General features: G+C 40.6%; 1 protein-coding gene and 1 pseudogene across 1 annotated transcript; one reads left to right on the forward strand and one right to left on the reverse strand.

Moving 5' to 3' along the window:
- Nucleotides 1–17,989: 17,989 nt before the first annotated feature.
- LOC145139772 (RING-H2 finger protein ATL66 pseudogene) lies at nt 17,990–18,490 on the forward strand (annotated as a pseudogene).
- Nucleotides 18,491–21,336: 2,846 nt separating this feature from the next.
- On the reverse strand, nt 21,337–22,484 carry LOC145139773 (uncharacterized). The gene is made up of 3 exons (XM_079073480.1): nt 22,426–22,484; nt 21,746–22,325; nt 21,337–21,591 (listed from the first exon to the last, which is right to left on the reverse strand). Exons 1-3 carry the CDS (start codon nt 22,482–22,484, stop codon nt 21,337–21,339), a joined length of 894 nt encoding a protein of 297 aa, XP_078929606.1.
- Between the last annotated feature and the right edge of the window lie 129 nt (nt 22,485–22,613).

Here is a 22,613-nt window from a genome sequence, read left to right on the forward strand (position 1 = left end):
GGGCGCCTGAGAAATGCCAAAACAGGCACTCCGTCAGATTAGTATGGTTATAACGACTCACTAGAATATGTTATATTAACTAGAATTTTATATATGGAAAACCCCATAAATAAAATTTGGCACGTTGTGTTGACTGTCCTACACGTGATAAGTGGGGGTCCGCATTTGTTGCGTTGACTATCCTTTTTCATAGCATAGAACGTCCACGATTGCCATGTTGATTCTTTCTCCCAACAAGTATAGAGTCGTAATACTGCTATTTTACAAACTAAAAAGCGTAGGACTCTATGGAAAACGTTTGTAAACGATTTTGAAAATGATAAATTAACCCACACGTATACATAGTTGGAACTAGAACTTATGAATATTTATAGCAGAAAATATAGGATTTTCTAGATAAAACGATTTTCTACGATTTCGATAACGATAAACTAGAACGCACATTCAATTTTACTCGATAAGAGGAACAAGATTTTCAACCATATCCTCATTTTGAAAATAAGGGATGTTTCTGGAAAAGGTAGATTATTACTATTCAAAAGAACTATTTTCGTGCACAACTCGCTTTTACAAATCACACTACTTTTCAAAATCACTCCTTATAAGGATGAATAAAAGTAATGACATGCACACATATATCCATGATTTTCAAGGCAAGACTGCAAACGATTTCATAGAAAATATCGGATTTTCTGAAAGTACAATACGAACGATTCTAAACAAGTGTAAACGATTTTATACAAAGATGCTTATGAACTCACCAGCTCTTTAGTTGACGCTTTTCAAAACGACTTGTATTCTCAGGGATCTAGTAAGCAGGTAACAAGGGACGCGGATGCAGAACTATTTAGCTGTAGCTTGGAATTTTCTACTTATGTCTTTTTGTGTAACTCGAAGAACAAATACAATATGTAAACAATGTAAGCTTTTTATCTCAATGTATGATGTTTGGATTGCTCTGTTTCATTTATATTCATTTGTTATGATACTGCACAATGAAGTCACCCGCCTCCGGACGTTTCCGCCGTCTGGTCAGGGGGTGTGACAGATTGGTATCAGAGCATTGTTTATAGTGAACTGGTATATCTAGCCATACAAGATATACAACTATAAATACAATGGTACTAAAACACACTCTGCCTGAAAGATTACTTTAAAAAGATAAGTATTTTATGAAAGTATACATATCTACTAACACAGTATCATAACGAGAAGAAAACAAAAGTAACTAAAGGTTAAACGCTACAGTCAAACCTAGGCAGTATGTAATCATATTTGGGATAAATATAGCCTGATCAACTATATTTATTTGAGATATGACCAACATGTGCTTGGGAGTGATGGTGGTGTTGCAACAAACCTAAAACCTACCAACTATGAGTACAAGAGAATACTAGAATCGAACATCAAGTTTAAAATACTATAGGCGTATTTTAGGACACTATAAACCCCTCCCACACCTAAACTTTCCCCGTATATCTCGTACCTTGATTCTCGCACAAACAAGTAGTTGAAATTCCTCGCCAACACTTCTACTACCCTGTCACGGTAAATTACAGATGGGGCAAGGAGAGACCAGAAGAAGTCCATGAGGAAAAACCCAGAAGTGAATCCCAACGAATACCAAGAGATGAATCGTGAAAGGGAGAATTTCGACTAAGGGCCAAACAAGGATGAAAGCGCCAAGGGAACTCATAGCAAGCTTATTCCTATTGGCAGAAGACCCTTTCACCTTTCTCTTCCCAGATACATAAACATCCCATATAGGCACTTCTGGAATGGACATACCTAGAAAACAAAACGATACTCACGCAAAAACAAGTTGAGAAATTGGCTCATCTCCAATTTAGGGCGCACCTTCACGAAAGACACCCAATCCACAATCGATGTGCACCGAACTCCGATAGCCAACGCCCTCACGAATCAGGCATCACCTCTGTCTAGACCACAAGTAACCCAAAGTGACTCCCGGTTTCCAACCCTCTGTCATGGAGTAATGGAGACCATAAACAAAGGCTGATTTATGGGAATGTAAATCCGATCCCCCACGAGTAACAAGAACACCATTCCAATTGCCTATGAAACCCACAAGTAAGACCAGAAAACTAGGCAGTGGTCATTTGGAGACCACAACTCATAACAATCAAGGCTAGGACAGCATTAGCAGCGTAAGGAACACAAAAAGGGCACTCATAGTATAAGTAAAATGGTCAAGCACTTTGTGCGCCAAAAGAGGATCAGCACACTACTCGCCTTAGGTTCATAATGCCCTTAATCGCAACCAGTATTAGTAAACCAAGAGGAGTACATCCTCAAAGAATCCATACAACTGAATCTGTTAACTATAGTGCTAGCTATGTGCTATTTTGACGAACTTTACGTCAGACAGTACATGTTCCCACTCAATACCATAACTGCATCATGGGGATGTAGGTTGACACAATTAGCACCAGTACGTTAAGATTATAGGAGTAAACCCACTTGAAACTAGTTACAAATACTTACGAGCTCACTTTTCGTGTGCAACAGGTTCATGTCTTACCATGGAGATAACCAGTACCCTGACGATACACCGGTCCTACAAATAGACTCCACCACATTCCAAACCACTGTAACAGCTTCCGTGGCAGCTGTCATGGCATACTTCAATGCCAACAGCACGAACGAAATAGAAACAGTACCGGTAAATTCAATCCTAACAATAACCATGAAAACCAACGAAAAACAACTCGCCAATGCACCCTAAAACCTAAACCTAAGCTCAAGAAACGAAAATTCGGGAACGAGAAAGTAGGCAATTCGACTCAGAGGCCTATTAAGAGACAACAAGCGGGATCAGTCCCTACCCCCACTAACCCTACTCCTCCCACATCGAGACAATCATACTTGGGGAACAATCCACCCTACAACAGGTGCAAATACCATCATTGGGGAGCCTGCCAGACACTTTGCTGCAAAAGGTGCAATAAGATGGGGCACACCTCCCACTCCAACCCTTAACTCGGAAGTAAGTCCAGTTTGCCACAAGTGCGGTGCAACAGGACATTTCAAGAGAGATTTTCCAACAGAGATGACTAACGAAGGAGTTGACAACTAGACAGGAGTTGATGACAAGAAACCCTACCGAGATTTTTGGTACGTTTGAAACAATAAACTTTAGGCATCGAGTTATTACAAAAAGTTTTTGTCAATTAAAAACATAATCCAAAAACTATTGTCTCATTAGAGCAAATCATGTAAATTACGGGAAGCTAAGGATCCTTACGAATGGACCATGATGGTCCCATATGAACGTTAGTATCACCTATGATTAGGATTCCGCAAACTAAGAACGTTCGATTCCGCCTTAATTTCTGCCCCTGGGTTGAATAGCGATTAGGACAGAACCCCAGTCAACCATCTCTAAAGATCCTAAGATCTTAAGTATATACGGTTAGGTCACATCCATCTATAGCGGAAGGACCTGGCAGAATTCATATTACGAATTCCCTTGCCTTATAGCAGCACCCTCGTGTCGCCAGAACGCCTAACAAGCGGAAACGAGATAGACCCAATGGTAACAACTAAAACGAAACTAGCAACGATAAGAACACGAACACTAGAACACCTAACAAGCAGAAACGAGATAGACCCAATGGTAACAACGAAAACGAAACTAGCAACGATAAGAACACGAACACTAGAACACCTAACAAGCAGAAACGAGATAGACCCAATGGTAACAACGAAAATGAAACTAGAAACGATAAAAACACGAACACTAGAACACCTAACAAGCATAAACGAGATAGACCCAATGGTAACAACGAAAACGAAACTAGCAACGATAAGAACACGAACACTAGAACACCTAACAAGCAGAAACGAGATAGACCCAATGGTAACAACGAAAACGAAACTAGCAACGATAAAAACATGAACACTAGAACACCTAACAAGCAGAAACAAGATAGACCCAAATGGTAACAACGAAAACAAAACTAGCAACGATAAGAACATGAACATAGAACACCCTGTCATTCCTAGCAACCAGTGCTCTCGAATCGACGTAACAACAAGAAGTCCAATGCCATCAATTGGCACGGACAGGCTTGATCCTCACCTTACAAACCCCGAGCACTACAAATAGACTTTCGTCCTACTCCACCGGGTGACGAAACTCTTTCAGCCAGTAACGACAAATCCCTAGCAACCAGACACCTAAGTCCTGGTGTAAGGAATGCCACACACTTTTACCTAGCCCCAATAAAGATTAAAAACCAAGAAGCAAAGGGTGTCAAGGGGATCCGAAAGGCTTCCAACCTTCCTCCAAAGGTTCCTAAAAACCTCTTGGAAACCTCAACCAAGTGTTAAGCGGAAATAGAATCACCCCGACTCCTGGAACCATCCCAATAACCAAACACCCGATACCACTTAGCACAGTTACAAGAACAGATAGTGTCTGATCGCAAGATCGACATAATAGATAAAGTAAACATCAGACCCAGTCCCTAATCACAGGAAACACCTGCCTAACTCATAAGGGAGAAAGACGAAAATTACCATAAGCACCACTGACTATGAGTAAGCCAAACAAACCCATCATCAAGGATCGATACTCCCTACCCCGAATCGGAGGTTCGATCAACCACCAGCAAAGAACTGGCAGAGGCCGCCCTACCATTAGGTTGGAAGAAACCCTAGGGAGAAAACTCCAAAGATAATCTAAGGCTCATAAGGTCAACTATATCACGTAAACTCAACCTTGGTGACCATAGTACCAACTCATAAGACCCAGAAAACTCTACTTCTAGGGCACCAGGATCTCGATCCCTAGAAGACCATTCAAAAGGCCTCGCCAAGAAAGGGCCCGATAACTCATAGCCTCCGATTAACATAAGGAACTAGTTTTGGACATTTCACCTTCCATGTGCTCAGCGCTCATAAGTGTCAGACAACCGAAACTCTAGAAATTCCACCTGTCCAGGTCAAGGTAAACAAGAACCCACATCCTGAAGAGAAGCATGTGTAATGGACATTGACAAGGTTTAGGATACCCACTTGCTTCTAAACGAGTATTCATATAACAACAACTACCACTCGAGCATAGGAGTTGCACCCCTCGAGGCCCTGTGTGGCCAGAGGTGCAGATCATCCTCTGTTAGGCTGAGATGGGAGATACCCAGCCGGCAAGATGACAAACGCCTAATAGCACACTCACTAGACCCAAGATTATTCTAGAAACCACGGAAAGGATAGTCCAAACCCAAACACGACCCCAAACATCGTAACACCGACAAAGGAACTATACTGATAGCATCTTAAAACCTTGAAATCCCAAGTAGGAGATCGGGGTATTATTTAAGAAGTCCCCTCGGGGAAGAGTGACTCGAGTCAAAAGGAAAAGTAAACTAAATTCCCGATGCAACATACCCTTCGAGATCCTCGCACGGATTGGCCCGGTAGCCTACAAACTCCAACTACTCTCCGAGTTTAGTGACGTACACCATGTATTCCATGTGTCGAACCTAGGAGGTGTCTATCGGACAAAACCCTCCCGGCTCCATTAAACAAGACTAAAGTGAACTAGAACCTCCTAATCATCGATCAGCCTATCAAGGCAATGAACGGGAAAGTTAAGAACACAAAACAAAGTCGCATCCTGATGGTGAAGGTTCGAGGGAACGCTAGACTTGAGCCGGAATTCACTTAGGAACGCGAACACTAGATAAATCAAAAGTACCTTCATCTATTCCCATATTCATGACCCTATCTTTCGAAAGAATTTCGGGACGAAATTCCCTCTAACGGGCGGATGATGTCACAACTAGCATTTTTGGCTAGGAAATTTCGTCCTCAGGTAAGCAATAACTATTATGAGACTTGTGCTAACACATTAAAAGTGTACTTTATGGTTCCTAATGGACCATGGAAAGATAGAGTGCAATTCTCACCAAGTATGTGAAATCTCTCCCAATTCTCTCCAAGTATGTGAAATCTCTCCCAATTCTCTCCAAGTATGTGAAATCTCTCCCAAATCTCTCCAAGTATGTGGAATCTCTCCCAAATCTCTCCCATATGCGAAATCTCTCCAAGTATGTGAAATCTCTCCCAATTCTCTTCAAGTATGTGAAATATCTCCCAAATCTCTCCCATATGTGAAATCTCTCCAAGTATGTGAAATCTCTCCCAATTCTCTCCAAGTATGTGAAATCTCTCCCAAATCTCTCCAAGTATGTGGAATCTCTCCCAAACCTCTCTAAGCACCTTCCTTAGTCGAAATCAGCTCAAAACCGGAAGAGGAAACCCAAAAGGACCCTCTTGGTCCGGAACCCTCTTGGTCTGGAACCCTCTTGCTCCTGAACCTCTTGGCCGGAACCCTCTTGGTCCGGAACCTCTTAGTCTGGAATGCCTTCTAAGGGCCAAGAGGAAGCATCTTTGGAACCTCTGAAGTGACTCCGGAAGACTAAGGCTTGCTCCGGAAGGGCCTTGCACCGGACAACTTCGCATCTCGGAATGCCTCGGTCCGGACTTACCCGCTTCGCCCCTGATCGCCTCCTGACTTCGGAATCCGAGAACAGCCCTCCGGAAAGTACCGTTTGCTTCGGAACTTGTCCAGCGCCTTCGGAACTCACCCAGCAGCTTCGGAATTGACCCAATTGACTCCGGATTTTCCTAAGAGCTCCGGAACTTTGAGAAATGCTCCGGAAATTTTAGAAGGACTTCGGAATTCTCATAATGGCTCCGGAATTCACCTTTTAGCTCCGGATTTTGGACTATTCTGGACCTTTTCTTCATTTTGGGGTATTTTGAGGTCGGGAATCCCACAAAACTCGTGTTTTTCTTAACTAAGACCCCTAAAACCTTTATTTTATGCCAAATTTAATTATTTAAATTATATTTACATAAAATAAAAGTTTAGGATTTAGGAAGATCTTATCCTAAATCAAGATAAAGACAAAGAGGTTGACTTTGTGAATTGACGAAACTCCTATTCCCCATGCAAATCGCAGTATCTCATACCTTACCCACCAAATATCCATGCATGGACCAGCAGATCCCCATGCACAAAAGATTCCTCCTTTTTTCTTAAACTCCTAAAACAACGACAATATAAGAAAGATTGGGCTATCCATTTCCTCTCGCTCCTCTCATTTCCTCTCAAAACTTATCTCCAAGGCAAGAACAAGGATCTTGCTGAAGGAAAAATTCTCAACTTCTTCCTGGAAATTTTAAAGTAAGTTCCCCACTCATCTAATATTTTATAATTTTCAAGATAAATCCATATTATTTTATTCATAATAATATGTGATAATCACCTTAGGAAAACCTCCCTCCCACGGAAGTTCTTCATCTACGCCAAAAGTCTAAGCTTGAGATCTTCACTCCATAACTCCAAACAATTCCTCAACCAACTCAAGGTGAGCTTCATACCCCACCTTTTTCAATATTTTAATGTTTTTTTGGGAGAGTACAAGTCAAATCTTGCCTAAATACTTCAATAATTGCATATATACGTATGTTTGTATGTGTGTGTGAAATATTATTAAATTATTATTTTAGGTATATTTGAATGAACCTAAGATTTCACAACTTCATAAAGAACAGATGATACTTTGTGTACAAAAGAGCCTCCCAACTATTGGGTGTGTCCAACTTAACCCCTTTATCTATTCTTTCATGTCTAGAGATAAAACTTATAAAAAGGGACCTTGATAAGTTGAGACTATTTCTAGTAATTTTCGAAAATGAGAACTTTGTGACTATTTTGCAAACTATCAGGGAGTATTTTATAAATATTCAATATAAAAGTTTGCGTTAAGAAAATACACAAATAGAGCCTTTATGACAGAAATATTTGCATGTCATAAACTGCTGTCGTAAAACCTCCAACAACAGAAGTAATGTTCTATATGTCATAAAACAGAAAATGCGTGTCATGACCGGCAATTATAAATTTATACAAATTATAACTTGACACTTTTTCTCTTGACTAAAATGACTTATTTTTCAATAAACGAAAAGGAACGAACACGAGCACCTAGTTAACGAGCACAATCAACGATATGGAACGAGAACGATATTTCTATTCAATAAGTACGAATTTCATTATTTATCTAACAAATAATGGATCTCTAACGATTGCTCAAAAGGTTGTTAATATTCTAGTCATACAAATCTCAAAAGTACCTAAATATAAAAATATTAGTGTACGTCTAAGTCCTGGAAGGAGTTATAGCCAGAGTCTCCTGGAGGGATAGCGGGAATTTGTGTATAGATCTATACGGGGTTGACACCCCGCACCTTCGCTGTTCCCTACAGCTAGACAGGCCAGTCTAGGGTAACAAATGTCTTTTCTAAACCGAGGGCGCCTGAGAAACGCCAAAACAGGCACTCCGTCAAATTAGTATGGTTATAACGACTCACTAAAATATGTTATATTAACTAGAAATTTATGTAAGGAAAACCTCATAAATATATTTTGGCACGTTGTGTTGACTGTCCTACACGTGATAAGTGAGGGTCCGCATTTGTTGCGTGACTATCCTTTTTCATAGCGTAGAACGTCCACGACTGCCATGTTGATTCTTTCTCCTAACAAGTATAGAGTCGTAATACTACTATTTTACAAACTAAAAAGCGTAGGACTATATGGAAAACGTTTGTAAACGATTTTGAAAACGATAAATTAACCCACACATATACATAGTTGGAACTAGAACTTACGAATATTTTATAGCAGAAAGTATCGGATTTTTTGGAGAAAACGATTTTCTACGATTTCGATAACGATAAACTAGAACGCACACTCAATTTTATTCGATAAGAGGAACAAGATTTTCAACCATATCCTCATTTTGAAAATAAGGGATGTTTCTGGAAACGGTAGATTATTACTATTCAAAAGAACTATTCTCGTACACAGCTCGCTTTTACAAATCACACTACTTTTCAAAATCACTCCTTATAAGGATGAATAAAAGTAATGACATGCACACATATATCCATGATTTTCAAGGCAAGACTGCAAACGATTTCATAGAAAATATCGGATTTTCTGAAAGTACAATACGAACGATTCTAAACAAGTGTAAACGATTTTATACAAAGATGCTTATGAACTCACCAACTTTTTAGTTGACGCTTTTCAAAACGACTTGTATTCTCAGGGATCTAGTAAGCAGGTAACAAGGGACACGGATGCAGAACTATTTAGCTGTAGCTTGGAATTTTTTACTTATGTCTTTTTGTGTAACTCGAAGAACAAATACAATATGTAAACAATGTATGTTTGTTATCTCAATGTATGATGTTTGGATTGCTCTGTTTCATTTATATTCATTTGTTATGATACTGCACAATGAAGTCACCAGCCTCCGGACGTTTCTGCCGTCTGGTCCGGGGGTGTGACATACCAGCAGTTGCATCTAGCTCTGTCCCGACCTCCTCTGTCGTAAGTTGGAAGGCACGTCCCTAAGCCCTCGGGGGGCTCTGCTCTACCCTGTGCCCCGCCAGTAATCCTCAATGTAGCTGGCGCTGGAACCTGCACCGGTCTAGCAACAAGTTGTGGACAGTTGGTCTTCACATGACCAACCTGATGGCAGTGATAGAAAATCCTCATGTCCTGAACCGGGGCCACCTGGCGACAATCCATAGCATAGTGCTCCTTCTTTCCGCACTTGCGGCACGCACCCTCGGACCAACAAACTCCGGAATGACCCTTCCCACACTTCTCACAAGTACGGCCGCTCTGTCCTCTAACCCTGGAATCAGCGGTCCTGGACCGCTTTGGCGCCGGCTGCGACTGCACCGGGGCCTGCCTCTGCTCTCGTAACTGTAACTCAATCTCTAACTCACGCCGCCTGGCGGCCTCCTGTAGCTGCAGCAATGTATCACACCGTTGGGTTGCAACGAACTGTCTAATGCCAGTCTCGAGCATGCTCAGATAACGTGTCATCTGAGCCTGTTCGGAAGCAAACTCCGGGCAAAACATCGCCCTCTCAGTGAACATACGGGTGATCTCCGTCACCGACTCTACATCTTGTCTCCACTCCAAAAACTCCTGAGCTAGCCGCGCATGCTCGACCCATGGAATGTAGCGGGAGCGGAACATATCCCTAAACTGATCCCAAGAGACTGCAGCTCTCTGCTCATCCGAATAAGACACTGTCATCAACCTCCACTAGTCCTTCGCCCCGGACTTCAACATGTTCAGGGCACACCTGACCTTCTGGTCAGTCGGGCAGGAACATGTGAAAAAGCATCCCTCGATGTCCGATAGCCACCTCATGGCTATGATAGGGTCCTGAATCCCATCGAAAGTCGGGGGCTTCGTGTTATCGAAGTCCCGGTACTGAAAAGCCCGACTGGCTCCTACCCCTGCTGCTGTTACAACTGTAGTAGCTGCCGCGGTAGCCACCTCCGCAAGGGCTGCATAGCGCTCGTCAAAGTACTCGACCATGGCGGTCTTGATAGACCCAAACATCTCTGGAAACTGAGCCCGGAACATAGTAGCAACCTTATCATGCAGGATCTCCTGGATCCTGTCATCCATCTCGTCTGGCCTCATCTGGCCGATAGTCTCGGGCGTTGCCGGCGCCTCCTGTCCATCCTCTCCTGATCCTGACCCGGATCCAGCCACGAATCGCCGTGTAACCACCATACTGTAAACATACCCAAAGGATATTAGATACTCCTCATAACAACCCGGGAACCAACTCCCAACCAAAAACCCTAGGGGTTGTGACTTCCTTGATACGCGTATGGGTCCTGTGCTTTCAGTAGTACGGGCCCATACTACCTTCCACACCTACTCATATTTGTCCCAAGTATCATCACAACGCCCTGACAATACACACAAATATAGCGAGCGCTCAATCCTCACTCCTAGAGGAAATACTAAATATCTCATAACTGGCCTACCGGCCTCACGCAACCCACCCATCCATGAAACTTCCACCAACCTTGCAGCACTAGTGTATGCTAGCCATACATTACGTTGGACCCTATAGACTTTCGAATATCCGATCCTACCCAAAGCCCCCAATCATACAAGAACAGAACATAAGGCTAAACCAAACAATCTCAAGCTATAATATCTTAATTATGTACAGCCGTGATGCATACACAAGTAACTACAGTAATGATGTCAATCTCATATAAAGAAAACCCTAGGCTAACAGGCATCATGTAATCAGGCAATTCTATCATGCAATTCCTGAAGATCCCTAGCCTAGTACTAGCATGCTGTTCTAACATATCACAATATCAAATAACTGTATGGTATTTTGAGGTCTACTTACTGGCTCCGGCTGACCGTACACCCTGCATCCTCCTTTACTTATTTTGAAAACCATTTGAAAAATCATTTTGAAAATCCTTTCCTTGATTTGAGACTGCAGTCACACGAGTGTTCCTCCAATTCACTCAAACCAAGGCTCTGATACCAACTTGTAACACCCATAAAATTCATGCCAAATTTAAACTTTTAAAACATTCAAAATACCAATAGTTATTACAAAAAGGTTTCCAAAATAGTTTAATATCAGAGTTCCCAGAAATCATAATCATAATCGAGGAAGTGTACGGTCACGCCTTTGCCTTCCCGCGGTCAGCCGTTGTACCTGAAACAATAATTGATAAATGTAAGCTCGAAGGCTTAGTGAGTTACCCCCAAAATACCAACCTCATATAACCATAACATATCATATCAACAATACAGAACAACCATGCATATCGAGTCTACCGTGTGACAGGTCCGCCCGCACCGGGCCTTCAGTCCACCTGGTCCACTCTCCGAGTCTACAGTATGACTGGTCCGCCCGCACCGGGCCTTCAGTCTATCTGGCCCACTCTCCGAGCCTCGGAACGTCTGGACCGCCCTCTCGGGGCCTTCAACCTATCCAGACCGCTCGTCGGGCCTTCGGCCTGACTATGTGCCCTCCCGGGTCTGCAGTCTATCCGGTCTGCCCTGGGTATGTTGGCCTACAGCACAAAGCAGGACCCGCCTCAACGCAACCCCCCAATCAAAACAACCATGTGCACATAATACAGATAATCACATAACATTCTATAGACAACCAACCGATCTAACAGATCATATAGCATAGCAACATCCTATAACTAGGATACCGACCTAACCGGTCACTAACATATCATCGTCCTATATACCAGGATACCGACCTAAACCAGGTCACTAAACACAATACCGTCCTAACTACCAGGATGCAGATCTAACAGATCAATTAGCATATCATGCAAATACCCGGATACTAATCCGATAAAGGGCCGGCCTTGGTGCCGTAGACCCTGTTGATATGGTGAGGATAACTCACCTCGTAAGTAGCTCGGAAGGTAGTGTCAAACTCCTCTAAATGTAGCTCCAACTCCAACACCTATATTCACCAATGTCCTTTGCTATAAATACCCAATTTACCAAAATACCCTCAGAAGTCAACTGTCAAGGTCAATAGTCCATGTTGACCTTACTCGTCGAGTACCTTAATCTACTCGCCGAGTTCCTTGCATAACTTGCCAACCCGCCGAGTCACTCGTCTGACTCGCCGAGCCCAAGGCATTCTTCATCGGACTCGCCGAGTCTACGACAATCTTCATTGGACTCGCCGAGCCGTTCATGACACTCACCAAGTCCCTTCAGTCCTTCATTCATACAGATGATTTTAAGCTGCTTCAAAGCTCCAAACGGTAGATCTAGGCTCCCAAGGCATGTTTATCACGTAAAGTTGCAACCTTTACGTGCATGCAAGGCTCTAAAGGCTTAGAATGTCAATCTCAAGCTTACAATGGGGTTTATCTCAACATGGAGGGTTCATGCTTGCTAAAGCTGGAGACTTTATGGCTTTAGAGTCCAAAATGAGCTCAGATCTGAAGTTGCAACTTCAGATCTTATCCCATACCCGAAAATGAATATCACCCATGCTATAAAAGCCCTAATCTTTAACATGAAGAGATCTAGAAAGAACAAGGTCAAGGTAACAACTTGTTACCTTTAGACTGATGCCACTGAGAAGAAAGATCGAATCCACCAGCTCCTCTATGATCAAATCTTCTTAAACTCCAAGCCTTCTTCTTGCAATTGCTTCAAAACACACTTTCCCTCCTCCACACACTCAAAATGGGGGGTTGGATCGGTTAGGGCTACTTCTGGACGTCAAGGTGTGATAAGGGGGCTGAGGTAAGGACTTAAGGTCCTTTAATTAGGGTGAAAACCCTAAAATTAGGGTTTTCTCTTCCCGGCACCAACTCGTCGAGTCCAGCCGCCGACTCGGCGAGTTGGTCACTTAACACGTGGCTAAAACCCGCTCTGACTCGACGAGTAGGCATACCTACTCGCCGAGTAGACTCCTTAAATTACACATAAGCCCCTAAATCATACTTCTGAAGCTTAGGATGTTACAACTCTCCCCCACTTAAATTAGGCTTCGTCCTCGAAGCCTGCTGCAGTACACAATTTTTTGGATAACACTCCTGCATTGCAGCCTCCGACCACCCAGCCAACTCAGGTCTCTTCAGACTCTACCACCGCATCTTTTCTACGACAACTCCTTCCTGTGAAGGATCCCTACCTAACGCTCCAAGCCGGCCACCGGCCTCTTATAACACTCCTAGTGAACATACTTAACGAACACCTAGTTCTAACGCTCCTAGTGAACACTTAATTCAAAACATCTGGTGAATACTTAGTTCTAAAACACTTAGTGAACACACTAAGTTCAACAACACCAAGTGAACACATCTAGTTCAAAAATACTTAATGAACACAATCCTCTAATGAACACATAGTTCAAAAACACCTGATAAACACATAGTTCAAAACATCTATTAAACACTCAGTTCGAAAATACCTGATGAACACATAAGTTCAAAACATCTAGCGAACACTTAGTTCAAATCTACCTGATGAACACATTGAGTTCAAACACCAAGAGAACACATAGAGTTCAAAAATACCTAATGAACACACTGAGTTCAAAAATACCTAATGAACACAGAGTCCAAATTTTCTCTATGAATACGATACCCTAATGAACACAGAGTCTGAAAGCACCTGGTGAACCCAATCACCTAATGAACACAGAGTACAAAAACACCTGGTGAACCCAATCACTTAATGAACACAGAGTACAAAAACACCTGGTGAACCCAATCACCTAATGAACACAGAGTACAAAAACACCTGGTGAACCCAATCACCTAATGAACACAGAGTACAAAAATACCTACAGGCTACGAGCCTATTAACGTTCCAATGGACTATTTAGTATAGCATGTGGTCGTTATCTCGGATGACTAGATCATCTTAAACATCGGGACCTATCATCATTACTTTTACAATTTCACCATATAAGAACAACCTTTATCCCACCCTGTCGATCTTCACAACGACGCGATCTAATCTCTCGTATCTAAAATTTTCCACTTTACCTGATCCCTACTCACGGATCTAAAACTAACCTCTTGATCTGATCCATACTCCCGGATCTAAAACTAACCTCTTGATCTGATCCATACTCCCGAATCTAGGGATAATTAATTATGCCTTAATCCATAGCTACCAAAGTTTTTCTCTCGTTTATCGACAGCATCTACCCATGTTCTACCCAACATATTTGTTGATATAAAATACATATACAGTTTAACTCATTTAAAAACTATATAAAACATCCATTCCACACTCATCTCAAATAAACAACAATATATATACACATAGCACGTATTTCATAGCAAATACTTCATATTTATGTGTTAGAAGAAAGTAACTACACACTCACTTGATAAAACAATGATCGGACAACACTACGGCTCTTCAAGTACTATTCTTTGATGAAACCGGGATATCTTCGCACACCGGGCTTCTCGCGGGCAGAGCTTCGGCTTGAAACTCTTTTCTTCTCGGGATCTTCGGAGCGTCGGGACTCGATTCGGGTATCGGGGATGATACCGGGGCTTCGGGGGGCTAAAAGATGGCTTAAAGATGAGTAGAGTAGGAGAGAGGTTGAGAAATTAGCAACCAAAATCGGCTGCCTTCGATTTCTATTTATAGGGCTGAAAATTCAGTTTTCACGTCGTGAACCATCATTTCACGTCGTGACCTTGGACGTCATCAGGTGCGTAGTCGCGATGTTCAGTCTATCATGCTCTAGAAGACACCAACACTGAGTTCACGTCGTGAACCCCTTTTTCACGTCGTGAACTCTGACACAGTGTTGGGGTTAGCGCCCCGAACTTCAGAAATTCATAACTTTCGCATACGAGCTCCGTTTTCGACGTTCTTTATATCCACGCGTAGGTGAGATTATGATCTACGAATCTCGTTTAGACTCTGTCGGATAATTTTGAATTTAATTTTTATTATGTTTATTTTTATTAGGTCGGGACAGAAAAACTCTGTTATAAACTCATAACTTCTTCATCCGACGTCCGTTTTCGTCTGTCTTTTTACCGTTGCAATACTATCGACGAGATCTTCGATTCTCGTTTAGATAGTTTCGGCTAGAAACCACTCGATCTCATATTCGAACTTTGGGTTGCATACCGCTAAGTCGAAACTTCGAAAAATCATAACTTTCTCATACGAAGTCAAATTTAGCCGTTCTTTTTATGCACGCTCTCGGTTTAACGTATTCTACGACTTTCGATTAGATTACTAAGGCTAAATATCTCTCTATCGTAAATTCAATATTTACGTCACACAGTGTCGTACCGGTTCTGTCGCGAAACTTCGACAGGTCATAACTTCTTCGTTATAACTCGGATTTCGGCATTCTTTATATTTTCGGAAACCTTGACACGACCACTACAACTTAGTTAAGATTATTCATTCTAAATAAACTTTTATCAAAAAGTCACTTTTGATGTTTATCATCTCTAAATTGACTAGCCCGGATCTACGAGCGTTACATGAGCATACAATGTATACTCCTTTGACAAGCTGATCTTATCAATCAGAGGCTTAATGAAGATATCAGTGTCAAGTATGCTAGAGTCACAACCACATTCCATAGTGTGGGATTCATTGATACGAATATTAGACCTTTTCTTTTTAGCCCTTTACCATCATAAGACATTTCTCTATCTAACACAATAGTTGGCTTTTCAATCATTTCTTGGGCTAATTCGCAAATATGAATCAAATGAAAAGTGTGATGAAGAAATTTTCGTATGGCATATCTTACTTCATCAAACGGAGAGATCTTGTTTGCAGTAGAGGATTTTGGATATAAGGAATAAGACATTATATCTTGAATGTATCAGAAAACCTGCTCTGATACCAATTGAAAGTTCGTTGATCGGATAAAAACAAGTATAAACACAAAGAAAAGATGATATATAAGAACAAAAGAACAACGATAATCACAAAGATGGTTTTTCACTAAGAAAAATGTTCTCAAAAAGAGAACAGGTGCACAAAGCGGTCACAAAGATAGTCACACAACACATTAAGGTTTTACCTTAATGCAAGACTATATACTAATACAATAAATACCAAAGGGCTTCTAGCCCAGCGGTATCAGGTGTTGCCCTCCCTCCTTGAGGCTAAGGGTTCAAGTTTCGTCTGAGACATAGGTGGATTTATGAGTACTCTAGGAATATATTGTATTTGGATGTAATCTAATCTAGGTATAGTCTAATCCTAATCACTAAGATTACAGATCAGATATCTATTATATAAATATAAAGCTATCTATAATTACAAAATGTCTAACTGACTAATATACAAAAGTATCAGGCTATTATACAAAAGGTCACGCTGTCGCTGATACTATGTTGATGTTGACGTTGACGCTAATTTTGGCGGACAACGTGTGAATGATATTTGACTCATCAGATCATAAGGTATGATCTTACAATAAAAATACATATTTTCGATTTATTTATAAGTCATAATTGATTTTCATGAATTTCGAATGTTAATGATTTTTTTTTCAGGCAAGTGGAGAACTGGTAGTCTTAGACCAGCTACTTAAGAGGCCGCATGCTTCTAGACCAGCTACTTCAGAGGCCACATACTTCTAGATACCATGTTATTCTATTTAGAGTTGGGAGCTAGAATAAGATAAATGAGTCATGAATAATTTTAAGTTTTACATTTATAATAACATTGTGATGTGATTTTGAGTTTATCAATTGTCTTACCTTAATTTTTACAATAGAAAGTAAAATAAGTTACATTGTAATATGATTTTGAGTTTATCAATTGTCTTACCTTATTTTTTCCGTAATAAAAAGTAAAATAAATTTATATGTTAGATTAACAAAAAAAAAAAAACTAAAACACCTCTACCCCATGCCACGCATGGGTTACATTTCTAGTTAATACTATATACTCCACAGAAGTTTATGGTTCTAGGCTAGAAGTTAAGAATGAACAATGCAGCCAGTTGCTATAATGCATTAGTATTTAATTAAACACTTCTTTTATTTAATATATCCATTGCTTAGTTGTTACATCATGGATTCATGGTAACTACTTCACCACTTGAACCATCATTGGTTAATGAACGTGACATTTCTTTATGTCTAACAAATGGTTTTATAGTCAAATTAAACATAACCTTTATTTATTTGAGCTTTAACTATTTAATCTTAAAACCAATATTTAGCAAAAAATAAATAAAAACTTGCATACAAAACAATAACAAACTTGAAATGACTGATGTAATGTACTAATCATGATCTAAACTCTTGCGATAATATGAATGATAATACCTTTATACACATCTATAAACTTGTATTCCTTAAAATAAACAAAAGGCCAAAAGGGCAATAAAGTTAAAGTTTAGAATTGTTTTAATAAAATATAATAAGAAAAAGAGTGAAGTTTTAAGTATGGGAAGGTGATTATTTTCCCTTAAATAAAACAAATCTCGTCCATTTTTCCTACTAGATCCCATCACATCATTCCTCTCCAAAACCATGCTACCTCCGTCGCCATATCCACCGGTATACCACACTAACGCCACCACCTAACTCCGACCACCTTCAAGCAATGGCAAACGACGGGTCTCAAACATTTCATTGGCAGGATGACGACCTCGACGACGATAACTTCCAAATCCACGGCCGCACACTTCTCTACATAGTCATCCTCTTTTCCATTATCCTCGTGATAACTTTCATCTTCTTCCTCTACGCTCGCTGTGTTGTCCGCTCCCGCTCCTCCTCCGCCAACAACGCCGTCAGCTCTTCCTCCCTTACACGGAACTCGCCACCTTCATCTCAGCCACAAGGTCTCGATGCAGCCACGATCAACAGCATCCCGATCACTATTTACCATCGGTCTCCGACGACAACGGGCTTGAGTTCTTCGGAGACGAATGAGTCGTCAGAATGCAGTATTTGCCTTGGAGTTTTCGAAGAAGGGGAGAAAGTGAAGGTGTTGCAGAGTTGCTGCCATTGTTATCATTGTGACTGTGTCGACAAGTGGTTGATTACCCATTCGAGTTGTCCTATGTGCAGAGCTTCTGTACGAGTCGACTCACCGGTTTGACTCGCATATTTCAATTTCCTTCTTGTTTAAATTTTTTATTTACACGTAGTTTTATTAGTTTAAATTATTTAAGATATTAAGCTCCCCGAGATAATTTGCTAAAAGATTCGACCACATGCACAGAATCTAAAATTTAGATCGTAACACTTTTTAAATTGTGAATATAAATTATCATTCCCAAGTAGATTGTATCTTATAGAACAAATTATATTGCATTTTAGTAAATCTATAACCCTTAATTTATATAAATTTATGTATCTCAATTTTATGTCATTATTATGATTTTTTATTCTTTGTTATCGATAATAAAGATAGTATTTTTACAAAATTTCAAAATTGATCGTTATTGTTTTTAAAAAGTCTCACTTAAATAATAACTATAAAAACATGTCACGTTAGTTTTTTTTTTTTTTAACCGGCAAATAAATTAAAAAGTTACCACTAGCAAGTAACTAGAGGTAACAAAGAGTACAAGGACAGAAAAATAGAAAATATTTACAAGCAATCAAGGGGAGAAGAAATCCAAGACTTCCAATCTAAACTTCCATTTGATGATCTATGTTTCAACCAAACAAAAACCATAGATTTTACTATATCAACAATAGCTGCCGGCGAGGTCTTGACTCCTTTGAATACCAATTCATTACGGGCTCTCCAAATGCACCATAAAGCACCAAATGATACTACATAGCACCTTTTGCTTCTTATAATTTTTTCCTTGTTCACACGTGAATGTCACGATCTCCATCACGGACTCGAAACGTTGAATCGCCAGGCGACACCAATTGAGAATTGTATTGATCACTTGTTCTACCATCGGGCAGGAGACGAGTAAGTGATTCGAGCATTCCGTATTATTACCACATGCCAGTTCAGTGAATTAATATGAACACCCCTTTTGATTAACTCCAAAGCACTCGGGATCTTTCCCAGACTTGCATGCCACACGAAACACAACACCTTGAACGGAATCAATTTTGACCATGAGAACACACCATCACAAACAAAGTGGGGGTGTGTTCAATCTTTTTCCGCAGTTCACCCACCATAAAGGATTTTTATCTGCAAAATCAGACTCTCAGCAAGTATTTAATACGTTCCATCTGATGATCTGCGAAGGTGTTTTACTTGGTTTGCCCAATTCTTGAATGCTTTTTGAGATATTCCACCATACACCATTTAATGCTCTATTCGATATTCTTTCTGAACAATTTTTATTTAACTTGTGGAGCCCGCTAATCACCTGGGCCATAGTGAATTTTGGTCTGTCTTAAGTCTCCAAATCCATTTTGCCATCAAAGATAAGTTCAGGGCTCTAATAGAGCCTAAACCTAGTCCACCAACATCTCTTGGGGCAAGGATTTTTTCCTAGTGATCCAGTGAATACTTCTATTATTTTGAGAACCTTGCCATATGAAGCACCTCCTTATTTTATCAATTTCTTCCACAACCCCGATTGGAGCCAAGAATATTGAGAGAAAGAAGTTTGGGAGATTGTCGAGCACCGATTTTTCCAATGTTATACGGCCACCAAAGCTTAAAATCTTAGCTTTCCACAAGGGACATTTAGATTTTATTTTGTCGATTATCGGTTTCCATGATCTCTTGAGGTTCATATTGGCTCCCATATGAACCCCAAGATATGTGAATGGCAAGGAAGTCGGCTCACAGCCATGAGGGAGAGCCCAACTTGCCACCTCATTGGTATTTGCACCCACACCAAATACCCGAGATTTATCAAAATTTACTTTGAGACCAGATGTCACATGGAAGCATCTAAGGATTCTAGCAAGGTTTGCTATGTTTCTCATTGACCATTCACCCAGGAACAAGGCAGCATCCGCCTAAAATAAATGAGAAACAACCCTATTTGTGTTAGGAATCAATATACCTTCGAATATTCCTTTTGATGTCGCCTCCTTCATTGCAATATTGAACAAGTATGGAGATAATGGATCACCTTGCCTCAATCCTTTAGACATTGGGAACTCTGCGGTGGGACTACCATTGACAATGACAGAGGCTCTTGCGGATTCCAAACAGCCTCTAATACATCCCCTCCATTTTTTCCCAAACATCATTTGTCATCGAGTCAAAGATAGTCCCAATTGACCGAGTCAAATGCCTTATTGAAATCCACCTTGAATAATAGCATTTGTTTACCTCTTTTCTTCACCCAAGTGCATAACTCGTTTACGATTAGCGGGCCTTCAAGAATGTTTCTCCCTTCGATAAAGGCGGATTGTTCCTCCCCAATGCAACTACCAATAACACTTTTAATTCGGGTTGCAAGGATTCTCGCAACGATTTTGTACATCGATCCGATTAGGCTAATTGGCCTATAATCAGAGAGGCTTAATGGGTCTTTAACCTTGGCCACAAGCGAAATAAACGAGGAGTTGATTCCCCTTGAGAACTTACCACACTTTTCAAAATGTTTTACAAATGCAAAAATATCTTCTTTTAACACCGGCCAATATTTTTTCAAGAACTTGAAAGTAAATCCGTCAGGCCCGAGAGCCCGATCATCACCACAAGCCCATACTGTCGACTTTATTTCCCCCAAATTAATTTTAGCTTCCAACATTTCTTTATTTAAGTTCAAAAGTTTTTGGAATCTCAAACTTCTAATTTTCGGTCTCGAGGATCAATGAACTTAGCCTAGAAGAATTTGTGCATCTCGTCTTTGATAGCATCTGGTTCCGAAATCCAACAGTTGTCGATTTTGAGTCCGTAAATGTGATTTTCCTTGCTTTATTATTAGCAAAATCATGAAAAAAAACTCATATTTTCGTCTCCATCCGTCACCCACTTCACCTTGGCCTTCTGCCGCAAATCCAAAGCTGTTATGCGAACCGATTCCGTGTATTTTTTAGTTCCAAGGCCCTTTCCTCCAGTTCTTCCACCGACAGCGACCTATTCTCAACAATGAAATCAATATCATCGATCCTTTTTTTTGCAAGCATAATCGAATTTGATTCCTTTAGGAATTCACTAATACGCCACTTCTTAATTCCTTTTTTAATGCATTTCAGTTTTGCAGCCAGCCTAGCATCAGGCGCCCCGTAGCCACAAAATTGAGAACAACATTGATGCACAATCTGGTCAAAACTTTCACACAGAAGCCATGAGTTAAAAATTTTAAAAGGCCTAGGGCCATAGTCTAGGAACGAGGTTCGAAGGAGGATTGGGCAGTGGTCCGAGTAGTGTAGTCACGGAAGCACAAAGGAACATATTAACAAATTTTGAACATACCAAGAATCTATCAAGTTTACTTAGCTTTGCCCCTTCTTGACGGAAGTATGTAAATCTGTGCCCACCCATGCGGAGATCATGAAGTTCTGCTTCAATAATGAACTGATTAAAAGTATGAGCCAAAGAAGCATAGAAACGAGAATTTATTCTTTCTGTCTGATGCCTGACCACATTAAAGTCACCGAGTAAAATCCACATAGCATTCCTGTTACTTTTGATGTGAAGTAATTCTTCCCATACTTTTGCCTTTTGAACAGGGGACTTTGGACCATATACATTTACCACATCAACCACCCCATCGACTCCAGAACATTCACCAAAAAGCACTAGGAATTGTTTTGATTTTATGACCTCCGATACCTTGTAGAAATTTGCATCCCACATTGAGAGAATTCCCCCAGACCTACCTTCAGCGTTAATCCAGTCACATGCAAAACTATTGTTCCCCCAACATTTCCTGAAATTAATTGAAGAGAACCCTTGCCGGAAAAAGCGACGGTAAACCCTTGTCGGAATGTCGCCGTCTTCTTCGGAACGCCGCCTTTCTTCCTTCTGATTTTCTACAAAACCAAGCTCCGATCTGCAAACCCTAACACCTATGGTTAAGATCTGGGTTTTAAGGGAAAAGTTTTCAAATGCTCTTTCTTGTTCATCTCGTTGATCAATGGCAGAGCTGTAACTCTTTCAGATTTCGAAGATTCATTTCAGATTTCGAGCTTCCTTTCAGATTCAAACCCATTGATTTAGGGATTTTTGGGTTCTACACACATTATGAACACAAGAACAAGTTATTGGTTCGTTTTTCAGATTCAAGCTCGTTTTTCGTTTGTTCGTATTCCAGCTTTGATTTTTCGATTCAGTGACACAG

The sequence above is a fragment of the Lactuca virosa genome, chromosome 9, assembly GCF_052849685.1.
Source record: "Lactuca virosa cultivar CGN04683 chromosome 9, Lactuca_virosa_CGN04683_v6, whole genome shotgun sequence".
NCBI lineage: Eukaryota > Viridiplantae > Streptophyta > Magnoliopsida > Asterales > Asteraceae > Lactuca > Lactuca virosa.